Source organism: Oncorhynchus mykiss, chromosome 5 (assembly GCF_013265735.2).
Source record: "Oncorhynchus mykiss isolate Arlee chromosome 5, USDA_OmykA_1.1, whole genome shotgun sequence".
NCBI lineage: Eukaryota > Metazoa > Chordata > Actinopteri > Salmoniformes > Salmonidae > Oncorhynchus > Oncorhynchus mykiss.
The window spans coordinates 72,868,659-72,889,786 of record NC_048569.1 but is presented as its reverse complement, the minus strand read 5'-3'; the positions used below and the strand labels follow the sequence as shown (position 1 = coordinate 72,889,786).

General features: G+C 44.5%; 1 protein-coding gene across 2 annotated transcripts in view; it reads right to left on the bottom strand.

The window, feature by feature from the left end:
* LOC110524516 (phospholipid phosphatase 3) overlaps nt 1-14,602 on the bottom strand; it is a 43,547-nt gene extending 28,945 nt beyond the window's left edge. The window contains exon 1 of one of the 2 annotated variants that reach the window (XM_036978327.1): nt 13,953-14,602. In XM_036978327.1, the coding sequence (XP_036834222.1) occupies nt 13,953-14,058 (106 nt within the window). In that variant the 5' untranslated portion in view covers nt 14,059-14,602. The remainder of the gene's footprint in view (nt 1-13,952) is intronic. The other variant, XM_036978326.1, reaches the window with a different exon arrangement.
* Nucleotides 14,603-21,128: the final 6,526 nt, after the last annotated feature.

The following is a 21,128-nucleotide window of genomic DNA, read 5'->3' as shown; positions in this document are numbered from 1 at the left end:
AGCAAAGCAGTGCGACACAAACAACAACACAGAGTTACACATAAACAAACGTACAGTCAATAACACAAAATAAAATAAAATGTGAAAAATCTATGTACAGCGAGGTGTACACCTTTCTGAGGAACTGAACATTCTATCTGGTCCTAATTGATGACGTTCATTAGCTGAGCCCTAGTTCCCCTATAGAACACTGTGTGTGTGTGTGTGTGACATTAAGCCATGTGTTGACCCTGAGGAACTATTGCACTTTGCAAGGTTAGAGATTAATGGTCAGGGGTCAGAGAGTGACCTCACACAAGATGAGTGCTAGCCTGAAGTATTGTAGGCCTACCAATGACTTGAACATCTTCTCTCCTCCCTTCTTTCTTTATTTAACTAGGCAAGTCAGTTAAGAACTAATTCTTACAATTGACACTGGGCCAATTGTGCACCATCCTATGGGATTCCCAATCACAGCCAGATGTGATACAGCCTTGATTTGAACCAGGGACTGTAGTGATGCCTCTTACACTGAGATGCAGTGCCTTAGACCACTGCTCCAGTCAGGAGCCCTTCTCATACTTTCGATTCCTCTGTTCTCGTCTCCCCTCTTTGCTCGCATTTTCAATTCTACCCCACAGCTGATCTGTGTATGAGTGTGTTTGAGAGAGCTTTGTCTACACAAGCTGCTGTCACACACACACACACACACACACACACACACACACACACACACACACACACACACACACACACACACACACACACACACACACACACACACACACACTGCTGTGTCAGCAGAGCAGTGTACAGAATGAATGGCCTCTTTTCTGCTGCAGTGAAAAGCTGCCAGCTAGCCAGGGCTAGGCAGGGTAGGGGGTGTGGCTCAAACGTGCTTACTCTGAAAGATTTTATTCACACCAATAAACAACCAGCTTTTTACACAAAGGCACCTGATTGGACAACCTCTGGGCCAGGAGACTTTACAGACATGCACCTGCAAAGGAGAGCCGCTGGGGTTCTTGTTCCAGCCCCCCCATAGAGATGGAAAGAGGCCTCATCATTCTATCTGTGCTATTATGGCATCTGTGACAGCATGGGCAGCGCCATTGAGGCAATCTCCATTTTGAAGTAGTCATTTTCTTCTTCACAGTTGGTTGATCCCTCCTGATGACCCGGTTGGAGTCACTAGGAGGGATCAGCCAATGAAGTTGGAAGTCCCATCCAGTTGACTACATTAAAATGGTGGAAGCCCTCAATGGCGCTGCCCACGCTAATACTGCCTTTTGGCCACTATAGGTCTCTATCATTCTATATGAGCTCCCCCTACCCTCTACCCCTAGCCCTTAAGTGTTTTTAGATCGGAAGGAAGAGAGTAGCTGTTACATAACTCAACCTTCCCCCTAGTCTTTTCTTTGTAAGTGGAAAAACAGCTGCTTTCCATAGGATGGGGAGGCTGTGCCCAGCACGACACTTTTGAGGCAGTTCTGCTGTGCACAAAGTTCAAACGATTTGATCTTCCACCTGCTCCTGTGCCTGACCCCATGGGGACTGGGGAGTCCAGCACATTTCTGCCATCATGTGAAATCTAGTTTAGGAGGGAAACCCGAGACCACATATGACTCCAGCAGCACACAAACTCCCAGAGCTATATAGAGTATAGACTATAGAGTATGGAGCCGTCTGTCAGGCCCGCTGGGCGTTTCTCTATTGTTGCTATAATGGTGTTATTACAAAGACCTGGTCTGGAGAGGAGGGCTGGATGCCCTTTGAAAGTTGATGACCCTCCTCTCCTCTACCCCTCCGTCTCTCTACCTCTACTCATTCCCCTCTCCTCCTTCCCTTCTCCACCCATCCCTACCTCAAGGCCCTGATATCAGAGCAGCAGAGTTCCAGCTGTCACTAAGGGCAGAGTGTACTGTAATAGCGGCTAGGGTGTCTCTATCTGGGCTAGAGATCAGGGCTGGTTTCCCAAAAGCATAGTAGCACTAAGATCATCTTAATTCCATTTAAACTAAATGGATGAAAGATTATCTTAGTGCTACCATGATTTTGGGAAACCAGCCCAGCCCAGACCTGCTACCCCTGTCATGGACTACAATAAGGACTACTGCCAACTACAAGTCAGTGTGTGTGTGTGTGTGTGTGTGTGTGTGTGTGTTCCTAAATCAAGACAATGGGTGTTAAATCATGGCTAGGCTGTGAATGTTCTCGGTATTGTTCTCCAGTGAAGCTGTGAGCCTGTCAGCCTCTCCTCTACATACCTCTGTATGTAAACAGGATAGAGAGATAGAGATAAGGACAAGAACTAAAAGCTGGATGAAACCACAGCCAAACAACAATCTTACACAGTGTAATATACAGCCACATATCAACAAGCTCTCTGTCTCACTGCAGAATCAGACGTTTGTCCATAAAAGTCAAATTTGGAAGGTTAAGTTTAGGCACTACTTACAAATGGTCAAGGTTTGGGGTAGGGTTAAAACATTACCTGGACGGATGTCAAATTTCGCAGTGGATCTTGAGCGACCTGTCTGCCCATACAGCCACCTCTGTAAATCAGTCTCCTGTCAACTAAATGACCAGCCAATGACACTGAGGGAGGGGAGGAGTAGCTGAGAGATACACAAGAAGTGAGGAACTCTCTCTCAATTAAATTCGAAGGGCTTTATTGGCATGGGAAAATCATGTTTACACTGCCAAAGCAAGTGAAATAGATAAACAATCTCTCTCTCCGTTCCGCTCTCCCTTTATCTCTCCCCCTCCATCGCTCGCTATACTAGAGGACTATTAGTGCTCATTAGCGATACGATACAAAGAGTCCAGACGCATCAAAAGAACCATTGTTCCCCTAAACAGTGAATATCTCCCCACCCCGAGAGAGAGCGAGATAGTTAGTATTGAGGACAGAGGGGCCGGTGTGACATTGAAGAGAAGAGATGAGGCCCTATCAGGGAAGGTAAGGCCAGACAGAAGGGAGAAGGAGAGACCAGAGGTAGAAACCAGAGGGAGAGCCCAGAGGTAGAAGCCAGAGGTAGAGGCCAGAGGTAGAGACCAGAGAGAGAGACCAGAGGGAGAGACCAGAGGTAGAGACCAGAAAGAGAGAGACCAGAGGTAGAGACCAGAGAGAGAGACCAGAGAGAAGGGAGAGGTAGAGACCAGAGGTAGAGACCAGAGGTAGACCAGAGAGAGAGACCAGAGAGAGAGACCAGAGAAGGGAGAGGTATGCTAAATGGCATATATTACACAACACAGGGTCTGAATAGAGAAGCAAACCACACCCATAGGCCTAACCATATACCAACTATCCCATGATATCACAATACCAAACTATAAATGTCCTATAAATGATATGAACCATGTTCACATGCCTGACTGTATTAATGCACAGAACTGTAAATGAATGGAGCAAGGGGAGCATGTGTGCACAGTAAATGTCAGGCATAGTACTGCAGACCTCCTCTCTCACCCTACTACAGCTATGGCAGAGGAGAAATGAGTGGGAGTGTATATATAATTATCTCTAGATTATATATTAGATTACATATAATCTCGTCAATCCAATAATGGTTTGTCTCTTCTCTCCTGAAGTATACAGCCCTGTAGACATATCGGTAGTCTGTGTCCCTGTGAGTATAAACACAGCTCCTCTTCCCATATCAGCCTAATGATTCCCACTCCAACTGCTGTCTGTCTGTAGTGTGGGGGCCGGGATCATTGTGTATATACTCTAAAGTCTAGCCCCGTAAAGGGCTATAATACCGTCTGGAGCTGTAAGAATGGGGTTGTAATACTTCACTGTAAACACAACTGTGTTTGGTCTACAGGAGAATAAACAGCACCGGACACAACAATTAACCCTAAGTACGTGTTTGTTTTTTGTGTTTGTCTATGTCTCTCTGTGTGTGTGTGTGTGTGTGTTTGTCTATGTCTCTATGTGTGTGTGTGTGTGTGTGTGTGTGTGTGTGTGTGTGTGTGTGTGTGTGTGTGTGTGTGTGTGTGTGTGTGTTTGCCTATGTCTCTCTGTGTGTGTGTGTGTGTGTTTGTCTATGTGTGTGTGTGTGTGTGTGTGTGTGTGTTTGTCTATGTGTGTGTGTGTGTGTGTGTGTGTGTGTGTGTGTTTGTCTATGTGTGTGTGTGTGTGTGTGTGTGTGTGTGTGTGTGTGTGTGTGTGTGTGTGTGTGTGTGTGTGTGTGTGTGTGTGTGTGTGTGTGTGTGTGTGTGCGCAATAAGCTCTCACAGTCTCACTGCAGAATCAGATGTTTGCCCATAAACGTCAAATTTCAAAGGTTAAGTTTAAGCATAAATTCCAAATGGTTAAATTAAGGGTTTGTGATAGGGTTAAAAGTCCAGTGCAGTCCAAAAAAATTGGGATATTACCCGGTGTTTTATATACAGTATTTGCACACTGAGGTAAAATAATACTGTGAAATCGTGAAAATTAAGAAGTCATTCCCCCCCTCCATCCTTAACTTATCCTAAATAAGTCTATATAACATACTGTCGTTGTTAGAAGTTTTTATATCACAAACAAAACTGGAGTTATAACCAGTTTTAGGAGGGAGTGTCATTTTTTTGAATGTTTTCCACGTTGCCCCTCCTTCTCCCAAACATTTGAAGGTGCCGTGCCCAATTGATAATCACCCGATAATTGCCTCGAAACTGAACCTAAAATATACGGAAACTAATTTTACACATATAAACAGATGAAATATGATGGGAAAGAATTGGTTGAGTTGATGGCGAGTAGCAGCGAACAATGCCTAATTATGTAATCACCAATTGTGAATGAAGAACAGGGCAGGCCATTCTACTGTATTTATTAATTAATTATTAACTAATTATAATCTCTAAATGATATGTCCCCTATATTAGTCCACCAAATCCAAGTAGTCTTATCAGTCCACTCTGGCCTACTTGGAGTACACAGTGAGAGTGCACAATTTACAATGGCATGAAGACCAGACAAATGGATGCACATGCTGTGTTAGCATTGCTGCAAAATCTGAGTGAAAACGACTCAGATGGTGGGGACGTTGCACACTGATCAGGTGCCCGTGCCACCACCTAATAAAACGGTGAGACAGCAGAGAGGAAGGAATGACACTGTTTGGATAGAACAAGCCGGTGACAATGCCAATTATCAGACCAAAATGTCATCACTGACTGTGCGTCTTGGTGGTTGGGGTATTTATTTTTATTTGGTTGTTATAAAGCTGTTACCGCATTCCAACACGACTTTCTTTTTCATAGTTGTAACAAAGGCATCCACCAATAACATTTATTAAAACACTTGAAGTTGTGTTTTTCCTTTTTACATGTAGCCTACAGAAACATAAACTAAAAAAAATGCAGTGTTATTTGAAATTAATTTTAAAAAATAGTAATATTCTAATGTTACCTAAGACCTTCATAAACACAACTAAATCATTATTTTTGCCAATATAAAATGTATTAATTACACTGGTAGAATGTTGCTGTCACGCACTGACCTTAGAGATCCTTTTAATGTCTCTATTTCGGTTTGGTCAGGGCGTGAGTTGGGGTGGGAATTCTATGTTTTGTTCTATGTTTTCTATTTCTGTGTGTTTGGCCGGGTGTGGTTCTCAATCAGAGGCAGCTGTCTGTCGTTGTCTCTGATTGAGAACCATACTTAGGTAGACTTTTCCCACAGGGTTTTTATGGGTAGTTAATTTCTGTTTAGTGTTTTTCACCTTGCAGGACTGTTTCGGGTTTTCCCTTTGTTGTTTTTGTTTATTCAGTGTTCAGTTCAATAAAGAAATATGAACACTTACCACGCTGTGCTTTGGTCCGACTACTCTTCCTCATCCGACGACAAAAGCTGTTACAGAACTACCCACCACCAAAGGACCAAGCAGCGGGGTGTAATGGACTCCTGGACATGGGAGGAGATTCTGGACGGTAAGGGACCCTGGGCACAGGCTGGGGAGTATCTCCGTCCACAGGAGGAACTGGAGGCAGCTAAGGCTGAGCGGCTTTGGTCCGACTACTCTTTCTCATCCGACGGCGAAAGCCGTTACATTTGCAGTCAGAATGAGCTCAGCGGTTCTAGTGTTAAAACCCCCAAATAAAAAATTGTCAAACACTGGGATTCAACACGCGACCCTAAGCTCATGGCTTACCCCCATCCGGTATCCCCGTCTACAATGCCCTAGCAAAACCCAAGCCTACTTGAAGTCATCTTCGGATATCCTGCTTACCTGGACGGATGTCTAATTTCGTAGTGGATCTTGCGCGATCTGGCTGGTGTGTGTGTGTGTGTTTACAGTTGCCATGTGAGCCACCTATGATTAGTCATCCATCCAACAGGCGCCTGGCAAACACTAGCCCTAACAGCCTGCCTGTAGACCACTCATGCTAGGCCCAGCTACATCTATAACTCATTACTTCCACAGACCCAACACATTCCTCCCTCTACAGGGTCCCACTCGCACCATCACTCCACTGATTGGAGGGAGAGGGAGGAGGGGAGGAGGGAGATGGCAGAGTGGAAATGGGGTTACAGGGAGGTAGAGAGAGGGAGAGGGAAGAGCCGGAGGTAGAGGGATGTGAAGAGGAGGGGGGAAGGGCTGGAAAGTGGACGGTATTATGTTTCACAGCAAAGTGAGCCACACCTACATCCGACTGACACTACCTTTCCGTTTCCCACCCTTTCCTGAGTGCCCCCTACACACACACACACACACACACACACACACACCAGATGTCACTTCAAGAGAGCTCGGTACTGCTGGCTGATGAGGAATGTAAGAAATTCTGGAAAATATTTATAGAGCCGGTTGGTCAGTCAGAGTAAAGAGCCTGGGGAAGTAGATGTACAGGTAACTGCCAAATTAAAGGAAACACCAACATAAAGTGTATTAATAGGGTGTTGGGCCACCACAAACCAGAACAGCTTCAATGCACCTTGGCATAGGTTCCTCAAGTGTCTGGAACTCTATTGGAGGGATGCGACAACATTCTTCTACAATAAATTCCATAATTTGCTATTTTGCTGATGGTGGTGGAAAATGCTGTCTCAGGGGCCGCTCCAGAATCTCCCATAAGTGTTCAATTGGGTTGAGATCTGGTGACTGAGACAGCCATGGATTATGGTTTACATCATTTTCATGCTTATCAAACCATTCAGTGACCACTCGTGCCCTGTGGATGGGGGCATTGCCATCCTATGGGGGCATAGCCATGGTAGCCAAAATGATGGCCTGCCTAACATTTTTATACATGACCCTTAGCATGATGAGATGTTAATTGCTTAATTAACTCAGGAACCACACCTGTGTGAAAGCACCTGCTTTCAATATACCTTGAATCCCTCACTTTCTCAAGTGTTTCCATTATTTTGGCAGTTACCTGTACCTTTTACCAGAGGAGGAGAAGTACTGGGTTAACGAGATGTATGTGACTGAATGGGTTAAAGCTAGAATGTGAAACTGATGTAATATAATGTAACGCTATAGGTCTTAATGGGAGGTAGAGATGAGGGTTAATGCTAACATCAGCTATAGGAGTATAATACTAGCATAGGGTGATTTCCCCGGGCTGTAAGGCTACTCTCCCATCTCCCACAGAGACTGACTTCAGGTCAGACTGCACATAAAAACACACATTACCTCAATTCTTATGGTCAGCTAATGGTAACACGGTAACAGGGCTGAGATTTCACTCAGCTGTATTTCGAAATTAACAGGAGATGTGTCTCTGCTCAAATTAATAAGATTGGCCGCTATAGAGACTAGAGGTCGACAGATTAATCGGAATGGACGATACCTTTATTATAATCGTTATACCTTTACTATACCTTTATTTAATATTTATTTAACAAGGTAAATCCGTTAAGAACACATTCTTAATTTCAATGACGGCCTAGGAACGATGGGTTCACTGCCTTGTTCAGGGGCAGAACGACAGATTTTCACCTTGTCAGCTCGGGGGATCCAATATTGCAACCTTACAGTTAACTAGTCCAACGCTCTAACCACCTGCATCTCGTTGCACTCCACGAGGAGCCTGCCTGTTACGCGAATGCAGTAGAAGCCAAGGTAAGTTGCTGGCTAGAATTAAACTTATCTTATAAAAAACAATCAATGAATCATAATCACTAGTTATAACTACACATGGTTGATGATATTACTAGTTTATCTAGCGTGTCCTGTGTTGCATATAATCGATGCAACGCTGGGGAATTATTTAACAAAAGCGCATTTGCGAAAACAATCGTTGGATGACTGTACCTAACCATAAACACCAATGCCTTTCTTAAAATCAATACACAGAAGTATATATTTTTAAACCTGCATGTTTAGCTAAAAGAAATCCAGGGATGCCACCCGTTAGATAAAATACGGAACGGTTCCGTATTTCACTGAAATAATAAACGTTTTGTTTTTGAAATGATAGTTTCCGGATTCTACCATATTAATGACCATAGGCTCGTATTTCTGTGTGTTATTATGTTATAATTAAGTCTATGATTTGATGGAGAAATCTGACTGAGCGGTGGTAGGCAGCAGCAGGCTCGTAAGCATTCATTCAAACAGCACTTTTGTGCATTTTGCCAGCAGCTCTTCGCAAGCACAGTGCTGTTTATGACTTCAAGCCTATCAGCCTAATGGCTGGTGTAACCGATGTGAAATGGCTAGCTAGTTAGCGGGGTGCGCGTTAATAGCGTTTCAAACGTCACTCTCTCTGAGACTTGGAGTGGTTGTTCCCCTTGCTCTGCATGGGTAACGCTGCTTCGAGGGTGGCTGTTGTCGATGTGTTCCTGGTTCGAGCCCAGGTAGGGGCGAGGAGAGGCACGGAGGCTATACTGTTACACTGGCAATACTATAGTGCCTATAAGAACATCCAATAGTCAAAGATATTTGAAATACAAAATGGTATAGAGAGAAATAGTCCTATAAATACTACATTAACTACAACCTAAAACCTCTTACCTTGGAATATTGAAGTCTCTTGTTAAAAAGGAACCACCAACTTTCATATGTTCTCATGTTCTGAGCAAGGAACTCAAACGCTAGCTTTTTTACATGGCACATATTTTACATGGCACATATTTTACATGGCACATATTTTACATGGCACATATTTTACATGGCAAATATTTTACATGGCACATATTTTACATGGCACATATTTTACATGGCACATATTTTACATGGCACATATTTTACATGGCACATATTTTACATGGCACATATTTTACATGGCGCATATTTTACATGGCACATATTTTACATGGCACATATTTTACATGGCACATATTTTACATGGCACATATTTAACATGGCACATATTTTACATGGCACATATTTTACATGGCACATATTTTACATGGCACATATTTTACATGGCACATATTGCACTTTTACTTCTCTTTGTTTTTGCATTATTAAAACCAAATTGAACATGTTTCATTATTTATTTGAGGCTAAATGTATTTTTATTGATGTATTATATTAAGTTAAAATAAGTGTTCATTCAGTATTGTTGCAATTGTCATTATTACAAATAAATAAATAAAAATCTCTCTAATAGAGACCTTTACTTAGCATTGACTTTCACTCTTTGTTGCTTTCTGAGCAGCCAACTGGATAACAAGTCAGAGTGGAGAGGAGAGGAGAGAGGGGAGGAGAGAGGGAGAGGAGAGAGGGGGAGGACTTGAATTTATATTCTGAGAAAGACACCAACCTTGAATAGCTTCCCAGCTCTAGTCCGAACATGAACACACAGACACACACAGACACACACAGCACTCCAGTCCCATTGTGCAGCTGTAGAGCAGGGCTGGGGTCTGTTTTTAGAAGTGTTGTTTCCTAAAGAGCACAGCGTCTCTCCACATAGAACATCTCTTCTAAAAAACATCCGCAATCTCCACTCTCCCACAGCCCCGGGACGCTGTGTGTGTGTGTGTGTGTGTGTGTGTGTGTGTGTGTGTGTGTGTGTGTGTGTGTGTGTGTGTGTGTGTGTGTTATGCTAATCAGCAGATACTGTTTGTGTCCAACTGCCAGTATGGGATTAACTCTCCATAGTAAATCTGTCTGTCTCAATCCCTCTCTGGGCTGCTGTTCTCTCTGGCAGTATGGGATTATCTCTCCATAGTAAATCTGTCTGTCTCAATTCCTCTCTGGGCTGCTGTTCTCTCTGGCAGTATGGGATTATCTCTCCATAGTAAATCTGTCTGTCTCAATTCCTCTCTGGGCTGCTGTTCTCTCTGGCAGTATGGGATTATCTCTCCATAGTAAATCTGTCTGTCTCAATTCCTCTCTGGGCTGCTGTTCTCTCTGGCAGTATGGGATTATCTCTCCATAGTAAATCTGTCTGTCTCAATTCCTCTCTGGGGTGCTGTTCTCTCTGGCAGTATGGGATTATCTCTCCATAGTAAATCTGTCTGTCTCAATTCCTCTCTGGGCTGCTGTTCTCTCTGGCAGTATGGGATTATCTCTCCATAGTAAATCTGCCTGTCTCAATTCCTCTCTGGGCTGCTGTTCTCTCTGGCAGTATGGGATTATCTCTCCATAGTAAATCTGTCTGTCTCAATTGTTCTCTGGGCTGCTGTTCTCACTGGCAGTATGGGATTATCTCTCCACAGTAAATCTGTCTGTCTCAATTGTTCTCTGGGCTGCTGTTCTCTCTGGCAGTATGGGATTATCTCTCCATAGTAAATATGTCTGTCTCAATCCCTCTCTGGGGTGCTGTTCTCTCTCGCAGTATGGGTTTATCTCTCCATAGTAAATCTGTCTGTCTTAATTCCTCTCTGGGCTGCTGTTCTCTCTGGCAGTATGGGATTATCTCTCCATAGTAAATCTGTCTGTCTCAATCCCTCTCTGGGCTGCTGTTCTCACTGGCAGTATGGGATTATCTCTCCATAGTAAATCTGTCTGTCTCAATTGTTCTCTGGGCTGCTGTTCTCACTGGCAGTATGGGATTATCTCTCCACAGTAAATATGTCTGTCTCAATCCCTCTCTGGGCTGCTGTTCTCACTGGCAGTATGGGATTATCTCTCCATAGTAAATCTGTCTGTCTCAATCCCTCTCTGGGCTGCTGTTCTCACTGGCAGTATGGGATTATCTCTCCATAGTAAATCTGTCTGTCTCAATTGTTCTCTGGGCTGCTGTTCTCACTGGCAGTATGGGATTATCTCTCCACAGTAAATATGTCTGTCTCAATCCCTCTCTGGGCTGCTGTTCTCTCTGGCAGTATTGAAGATGATGTATTATCTTAGATCTACCCAAGAGTAACAGGAGGGTCTATAGACTGTCTGCATAGATGGTGTTCACCAGCAGACAACACACACACACACACACACACACACACACACACACACAAACAGACACACGGGTGAGGGCAAAGTCCATTCATAATCACACATTCTTCAAGTGCTCTGCAAACGCACATTCCTCCTTACCCCTTTCATTCCCCCTGATAGCCCCCCTCTATCTCCTCTCCTTAGTCACTAGATCCATCCCCCTCTACATCCCTCCCTCCCTTACCCACACTAAACCAGGCCATCGAATCAATAAAAGACAGCTTGTCTGTATTTAGAATCACAAAGAGGGTATGTGTATGAGTGTGTGTGTGTTGACAACAAGCACAATGCGCCCAAGCCTGTGTTTGTAAAGCGGAGGAAGTTGGTTTGTGGAGGAAATCTACTCCACATGGATTCAAAGACTGTCACAGAGTTTATATGAATCAGTGTTTCTGTTTCGGAGTTTATATGCTAGAGATGAAACACTGTACTGTATGTTCGTCTGAGATGTTTTAATAAGCTCACTAATAGAAATATAAACTCGCTGGAAAACGACGTCTGACATTTGTAGCTATTTCTAGACAGGGTGATGCTTGTGAAGAAACTGGGACATTATCTCTACTATATATGATCAAGCTTGTCTTGTGAGGGCAAAAACTATAGAGCTGTTACTGTTATTTTGCCTTCCCTAATCTCTCTGTCGCTCTTTCTGTCTCTCTCTCTCCCTCTCTCTCTCTCAGAGCACAGCGCTGGGCTTACAGTGAAGAGGCATTTCCCCCTGCCTCACAACACAAATGTTTAAGCAATTACTCCACGCATTCCCCGTAGAGAGAGAGAGATGGGTTGGCATTGTTCAAACGAGCCATCATCACCTCAGACAAACAAACACAAACACACACCATTGCCTTGCCTGCGTCAATGCTGCATGTCCTATAATGAATGTCTGACATTTATAGCTGTTTCTAGACAGAGTGGTGCTTGTGAGTAAACTGGGAACTTTATCTCTCCTATATCAGATTGTCTTGTGAGGGCAAAAACAATAGAACTGCTATTGTTCTCTTTTACCTATTGCCTTCCCTAATCTCTTTCTCTCTCTGTTGCTCATTTATCACTCTTTCTCTCTCTGTTGCTCATTTATCTCTCTCTCTCTCTCTCTCCCTCTCTCTCACTTTCTCTCTCTCTCTCTCTCTCTCTCTCTCTCTCTCTCTCTCTCTTTGCACACCACTGGGATTACAGTGAAGAGGCATTCCCCCTGCCTCACAACACAAATGTGTAAGCAACTACTACACGTAGAGAGAGAGACAGACAGAGAGAGAGAGAGAGACAGAGAGAGAGAGAGAGAGAGAGAGAGAGAGAGAGAGAGAGAGAGAGAGAGTGAGAGAGAGACAGAGACAGAGACAGAGACAGAGACAGAGACAGAGATGATCTGGGGGGCATCTGAAGGAGATTTGCTGTAGGGTTGTGGGAGAGAACGTGTAAAGAAAGAGAGAAAAGGGGGGAATGAGAGATAAAGAAAGAAGGAGATGACTGGCATTGTTCAGACAAGCCATCATCACCTCAGTCAAACAAACACAAACACACACCATTGCCTTGCCTGACCTACATAATGCTGCATGTCCTATAATGAATGTCGTAATGGAATAGCACTCCAGAGCATAATCACATTCTATGTTCCATTTATATTCCAATTCCACAGCATTCCATTTGTATTCCAATTCCAATTGCACACCATTCCAAAGCTCTAGTCCTGTTTCATACCATTCCTATTCTCTAGATGGAAAGGCAGCTCAAGAGGGTAATAGCGGCAATAGGGGTAACGGAGGATGGTGGTAGGGGAAAAGGCTGTGGAGAGGGGCTGGCAGACTTTTAAGGGGCAGTAAAATGGTAAAGTTGCAGCACTTCAAAACACCTCCAACATCTCTCACCCCTGGACACACAGACATAAACATAAACACACACACAGCAGGGACCTTTCCCACTGTTAATTGGGATAATATAATATCCAATTATAGAAACATTTATGAACAATTTGACTTAATCGCAACTAAATGCATCGAGTAGGTTTATTCTCATAGAGTATTTTTCAGTCAGACAGTGGTCTTTAGGAAACCATAATAACCTGTTTGACCACTTCACATCACGTCAACCACAGTGTGTTCTCTCACTCTCTCAAGGGCACTTAAAACAGAGTCCCGTGGTCCTGGTTCTCACCGTCTGACAACTATTTTACGGTCTGATCACGTTAACGATAAGCGTGTTAGGTGGACATGTTGCCGGTTGTTAACATATTAAATTATTTTTAATATAGTAGGCCTAACCTGTCCCTCTGTGGAAATGTTGGCGTTGTCTCCTCTCTGACTCCCTCTCTCTCTGCTCAGGGCAGCGTATCCTCTCTTCCTCTTCCTCTCTCTCTCTCTATCTCTCTCTCTCTCTCTCTCTGTTGTAACACACTCTGGCAGAGTGGTTCTGTTTGTATTTCTTACTAATAACACACTACCGCACCATATACATTCTGGCCACACCCTTTAAAGTGTTAAATATGTTATGTAGCCTAATTGTCCAGTGTATTATAGGCCACACTTTTCCCTGATGTCATTACAGTGTAACAGTATTGGAACGTTATTGTCATGTTATAGGGTATTCAGTGCTGTCAAGTCATTTAATTTGTTTACAATATTTGCCGAAGATGTTTTTGAAACTCACCTAGTAGCAGGCAGAAGAGGTCCAGTCCTGTCAACAGCTTCCTCTTGGTGATATCGGTGCCGTTGTTGTTCAATGAGGTCCCTCCGTTTCTGGTCTGTTGTGCCATGGCTTACTTGTACAAAATAGCCAACTGTTGCATGGAAGAACTCCGTCTCCAGTTAAAATTCCACCAGCTCTCCAAACAATCTAAATCACGTTATTTAGTCCGTCAAGGATTCCAGCCGAGAAGAAGCAGATGTCACTCAGAAGCCAACTATGGGAAACGAACTTCCCAACTAAGTAGAGGACCTGCAAACTTTGTATCAGCGCTGCAACGATGCGATGCCTCGTCTGTCCAAATATTTTACTTTAAAAAAGCATACTTTTCACCATAAATCGCCTCTTCAGATACTGGATTAAAACCTTTCGTCTGTCCTGTTCACGATTTGGGATGGTAAACTTCTGTAAAGGCGCTATGATGAATGAATCCTGCTTCTGTCTCCTCTCTCTCTGTCAGCTTCAAAGCCTGGCAGAGAATAGCGCTCTGAGCGCAGAGAGAGAGATATGGTAGTTTTATCAACCCTTCCTCTTCTCCTCCTCCTCCTCACCCTCCTCCTCAGCAGTTTGGCTCAGCCTTCTTCTCTTCTCTCTGCTACGGCTCAGTAATTAGCTCCATACCTCATGCTAGTAAACGTTCTCTGGACCTGGATAAGAGCAGTCTGACACTGCTCCCAGCGGCGGGTACTGGGGAGGCCAACACAGAACACAGAGCGCACAGGGCGCACCATGAAGCGGCGTCGGTGGGCAGCGAGCCCCTTGTCACTACTACCAACCTGGTCTCAGAGCATTTCGTATTATTCTGTACGTAAATCCGTGAATCTGAATTCATCATGATGTTATGTTTCGTATGGTATGTATTAATATGTGGATTTCAATGATCAATTTCGTATGATATGTTACCAATATCAATTCGTATGATATGTTACAAATTGCAATTCGTACAATATGTTACGAATTGTACATACATATGATATGTTACAAATTCCCATTTGTTTTGGATAAAGTTAGCCATGTGGCTAACGTTAGCTAGGCTATGATTCAGGGTTAAGGATTAAGGTTAGGGTTAAGGTTGGAAGTTAGGCTAAAGGGTTAGGGGAAGGGTTAGCTAACATGCTAAATGAAAAGTAGCAAAACATGTGTAAGTAGTTGCAAAGTTGCTAATTAGCTCAAATGCTAAAGTTGTCCATGATGAGATTTGACACGCAGCGTTATAGTATGTAACCATACCAAACATATCATACTAATTTCAGATCCCGGATTTAATTTACTATGTTACGTGTATGAGTGTATGAGACCAGGCTGCAACTATAGTAGGCCTTCATTACTGCATTACTGATGGAGGAAAAAATCTGCCAAATATCTGAGTCATGCATGTACAGTTGGCATGAAACAGAAGAAATCGCAAAGAAATGTAATGAAATTAAGAGGTATCTGAATGTGTCCAAAGGAAGCTTGTTTTAATGCCACTTTGCCAAACGTTTTGGTACAGTATGCCTTAATGAACACGACCTTGTACTCACACGTAACTGGTCACTGAAAGTATGGGCATTCAATTTACAGAGTTTACCAAACAGGACTTGAACCAGCAACCTTTTGTCTGTCAGTCCAACACCTCCCCCAAATACCATTGCCAAAATATCTGAAACTCTTGATGAGATTAATAGTGGCTAACCTAGTCAAAAGTTCCTGATATCCACTCTAGCACAGGTGGGATTGAAAATATTAATAAATATTCCAGATTTAGATTAGATCCTTGGGGCTTTTGCCCATTTATTAGCAGCAAAGATTTTTTTTAAATACTTCAAGAATTCCATACAGGCACATACAGGCCGTAGACACATTTCATAGTTCCAAAGTGTGGATGGTGAGCACGGTAACTGTATAGCAGAGAGACAGTAAGTGGACACAGCATTGTATCGCAAATCCAATCAATTTTTATTTGTCACATACTTTGTAAACACCAGGTGTAGACTAACAGTGAAATGCTTACTTACCAGCCCTTCCCAACAATGCAGAGAGAGAAAATAGAAGTCATAAATACACAAGAGTAACGATAACTTGGCTATAACAGTACCGAGTCGATGTGCAGGGGTACAAGGTAATTGAGGTAGATATGTACAGTACCAGTCAAAAGTTTGGACACACCTACTCATGCAAGGGTTTATCTTTATTTTTACTATGTTCTACATTGTAGAATAATAGTGAAGAAATCAAAACCATGAAATAACACATATGGAATCATGTAGTAACCATAAAAGCATTAAACAACAAAATATATTTTAAATTATTCTGGGCCTCGGCGTAGAGGAGGGCCCCGGCCATGGATCTGGGTTGTACGCCGCACCCGGACTGGGCACCGGCGCAGAGGAAGGCTCCTGCCATGGAGCGGGACCGGACGCCGTGCCTGGACTGGGCACCGGCGCAGGGGAAGGCTCCTGCCCTGGAGCTGGACTGGACGCCTTGCTCGGACTGGGCATCGGCGCAGAGGAAGGCTCCTGCCCTGGAGCTGGAGGTTCTGGACTGTGGACCATCGCAGGAGGTTCCGGACTCTGGACCGTCTTAGGAGGTTCCGTACAGTGGACCGTCTCAGGAGGTTCCGGACAGGGGAGCATCTCAGGAGGTTCTGGACCGGGGACCGTCGTCTGAAGCTCTGGACTGGGGAGGCGCACTGTAGGCCTGATGCGTGGGGCCGGCACAGGTGGCACCGGACTAGTGACACGCACTTCAGGGCAAGTGCGGGGAGCAGGCACAGGACGTACCTGACTGAGAAGGCACACTTGAGGGAGAATGCGAGGAGCAGGCACAGGACGTACCGGACTGGGGACACGCACTTCAGGAAGAGTGCGAGAAGGAGGCACAAGATGTACTGGGCTGTGGAGGTGCACTGGAGACCTGGTGCGTAGAGCTGGCACAGATGGTGCCGGAACGATGACACACTCGCATGGTGAGTTCGGGGAGCTAGCACAGGAAGTACCGGGCTGTGGAGGTGCACTGGAGACCTGGTGCATAGAACCGGCACAAATTGTACCGGAACGGGGACACACACTTCAGGGCGAGTGCGTGGAGGAGACAGGACGTACTGGACTGGGGAGGCGCACTGGAGGCCAGATGTGTGAAACCGGTGCAGATGACACCGCCCGCTCTGCAGCACTCCCATCGCCACCACCTCTCTCCGGAATCTTTCGCAGAGTTCCTCCTACGACTCCCTGACGGTCTCAGGCTCATTCGACCACCCCGTGTGCCACCCCCCCCCCAAAAAAATAATTTGGGCTGTCTTTTAGGCTTACTCTGTGGCCGCAAACCCCGGCCTTCGTCGCTGTCCTCCCTTCGCTCCTGCCGTCTGTTTCCACGGCAGGCTTTCGTGTCTTGTCAAGACTTCCTCCCAAGTCCAGGATATTCTTTCCTCGATCTCTTCCAAAGACCAGGATGCCATCTCCTCCTGGGCACGCTGCTTGGTCCTGATGTGGTGGGATCTTCTGTTATGATTGTGTGTAGAGACGGACCAAGGCACAGCGTGCTCTGAATTCCACATCTTTATTTTTGTGAAACTTACAAAACAAAAAGAAAACAAACAACATAAGAGGTGCAACATGCACTAACTCAAAACAAGATCTCACAAAACACAGTGGGGAAATGGCTGCCTAAATATGATCCCCAATCAGAGACAACAATAAATAGCTGCCTCTGATTGGGAACTATACCAGGCCAACATAGATATGAACACTCTAGATCACCCACCGTAGTCACACCCCGACCTAACCAAAATAGAGAATAAAAGGCTCTCTCTGGTCAGGGAGTGACATGAACTTGATGGTTTTTGCGACTGCACTTGAAGAAACATTCAAAGTTCTTGACATTTTCCGGATTGACCTTGCTTCATGTCATAAAGTAATGATGGACTGTCATTTCTCTTTGCTTATTTGAGCTGTTCTTGTCATAATATGGACTTTTACCAAATAGGGCTATCATCTGTATACCAACCCTATGTTTCTAAAAGTTAATTTGTGGAATTTCATTCCTTCTTAATGTGTTTGAGCCAATCAGTTGTGTTGTGACAAGGTAGGGTTGGTATACAGAAGATAGCCTTAGTACAGTCGCAAAAACCATCAAGCACTATGATGAAACTGGCTCTCATGACGACCAACACAGGAAAGGAAGAGTTACCTCTGCTGCAGAGGATAAGTTTATTAGAGTTAATAGCCTCAGAAATTGCAGCCCAAAAAATGCTTCACAGAGTTCAAGTAACAGACACATCTCAACATCAACTGTTCAGAGGAGACTGAGTGAATCATGCTTTCATGGTCGAATTGCTGCAAAGAAACCACTACTAAAGGACACCAAAAAAGAAGAGACTTGCTTAGGCTAAGAAACATTAGACCGGTGGAAATCTGTCCTCTGGTCTGATGAGTCCAGATTTTAGATTTTTGGTTCCAACCGCCGTGTCTTTGTGAGACGCAGAGTAGGTTAACAGATTATCTCCGCATGTGTAGTTCCCACCGTGAAGCATGGAGGGGGAGGTGTGATGGTGTGGAGGTGCTTTGCAAGGCACACTTAACCAGCATGGCTACTACGGAATTCTGCAGTGATACTCCATCCCATCTGGTTTGAGCTTAGTGGGACTATCATTTGTTTTTCAACAGGACAATGACCCAAAACACACCTCCAGGCTGTGTAAGGGCTATTTGACCAAAGAAGTAGAGTGATGGAGTGCTGCATCAAATGACTTGGCCTCCACAATCACCCGACCTCAATCCAATTGAGATGGTTTGGGATGAGTTGGACCGCAGAGTGAAGGAAAGCAGCCAACAAGTGCTCAGCATATGTGGGAACTCTTTCAAGACTGTAATAAAAGGATTCCAGGTGAAGCTGGTTGAGAAAATGCCAAGAGTGTGCAAAGCGGTCATCAAGGCAGAGAGTGGCTACTTTGAAGAATACACAATATATTTTCATTTAATGTTATTCGAAAACATAATGTTAACTTTCACTGCTATGCGGATGACACACAGCTGTACATTTCAATGAAACATGGTGAAGCCCCTAAATTGCCCTTGCTAGAAGCATGTGTTTCAGACATAAGGAAGTGGATGGCTGCAAACTTTCTACTTTTAAACTTGTACAAAACAGAGATGCTTGTTCTAGGTCCCAAGAAACAAAGAGATCTTCTGTTGAATCTGACAATTAATCTTAATGGTTGTACAGTCGTCTCAAATAAAACTGTGAAGGACCTCGGCGTTACTCTGGACCCTGATCTCTCTTTTGAAGAACATATCAAGACCATTTCAAGGACAGCTTTTTTCCATCTACGTAACATTGCAAAAATCAGAAACTTTCTGTCCAAAAATGATGCAGAAAAATTGGTCCATGCTTTTCTCGCTTCTAGGTTGGACTACTGCAATGCTCTACTTTCCGGCTACCCGGATAAAGCACTAAATAAACTTCAGTTAGTGCTAAATACGGCTGCTAGAATCCTGACTAGAACCAAAAAATTTGATCATATTACTCCAGTGCTAGCCTCTCTACACTGGCTTCCTGTCAAAGCAAGGGCTGATTTCAAGGTTTTACTGCTAACCTACAAAGCATTACATGGGCTTGCTCCTACCTGTCTCTGATTTGGTCCTGCCGTACATTTCTACACGTACGCTACGGTCACAAGACGCAGGCCTCCTAATTGTCCCTAGAATTTCTAAGCAAACAGCTGGAGGCAGGGCTTTCTCCTATAGAGCTCCATTTTTATGGAACGGTCTGCCTACCCATGTCAGAGACGCAAACTCGGTCTCAACCTTTAAGTCTCTACTGAAGACTCATCTCTTCAGTGGGTCATATGATTGAGTGTAGTCTGGCACAGGAGTGGGAAGGTGAACGGAAAGTCTCTGGAGCAACTAACCGCCCTTGCTGTCTCTGCCTGGCCGGTTCCCCTCTTTCCACTGGGATTCTCTGTCTCTAGCCCTATAACAGGGGCTGAGTCACTTTCTTACTGGGGCTCTCTCATGCCGTCCCTGGAGGGGGTGCGTCACCTGAGTGGGTTGATTCACTGATGTGGTCATCCTGTCTGGGGTGGCGCCCCCCCCCCCCCCTTGGGTTGTGCTGTGGCGGAGGTCTTTGTGGGCTATACTCAGCCTTGTCTCAGGATGGTAAGTTGGTTGTTGAAGATATCCCTCTAGTGGTGTGGGGGCTGTGCTTTGGCAAAGTGGGTGGGGTTATATCCTTCCTGTTTGGCCCTGTCCGGGGGTGTCCTCGGATGGGGCCACAGTGTCTCCTGACCCCTCCTGTCTCAGCCTCCAGTGTTTATGCTGCAGTAGTTTGTGTCGGGGGGCTAGGGTCAGTTTGTTATATCTGGAGTACTTCTCCTGTCCTATTCGGTGTCCTGTGTGAATCTAAGTGTGCGTTCTCTAATTCTCTCCTTCTCTCTTTCTTTCTCTCTCTCGGAGGACCTGAGCCCTAGGACCATGCCCCAGGACTACCTGACAGGATGACTCCTTGCTGTCCCCAGTCCACCTGGCCGTGCTGCTGCGCCAGTTTCAACTGACCTGAGCCCTAGGACCATGCCCCAGGACTACCTGACATGATGACTCCTTGCTGTCCCCAGTCCACCTGACCGTGCTGCTACTCCAGTTTTAACTGTTCTGCCTTATTATTATTCGACCATGCTGGTCATTTATGAACATTTGAACATCTTGGCCATGTTCTGTTATAATCTCCACCCGGCACAGCCAGAAGAGGACTGGCCACCCCACATAGCCTGGTTCCTCTCTAGGTTTCTTCCTAGGTTTTGGCCTTTCTAGGGAGTTTTTCCTAGCCACCGTGCTTCTACACCTGCATTACTTGCTGTTTGGGGTTTTAGGCTGGGTTTCTGTACAGCACTTTGAGATATCAGCTGATGTACGAAGGGCTATATAAATACATTTGATTTGATTTAACACATTTTTGGTTACTACATGATTCCATATGTGTCATTTCGTAGTTTTGATGTCTTCACTATTATTCTACAATGTAGAAAATAATAAATAATAAAGAAAAACCCTTGAATGAGTAGGTATGTCCAAACTTTTGACTGGTACTGTACATATAACTAGGAATAGAGTGACTAGGCAATTGGATAGCTAATAAACAGTAGCAGCGTGTGAGATGAGTCAAAAA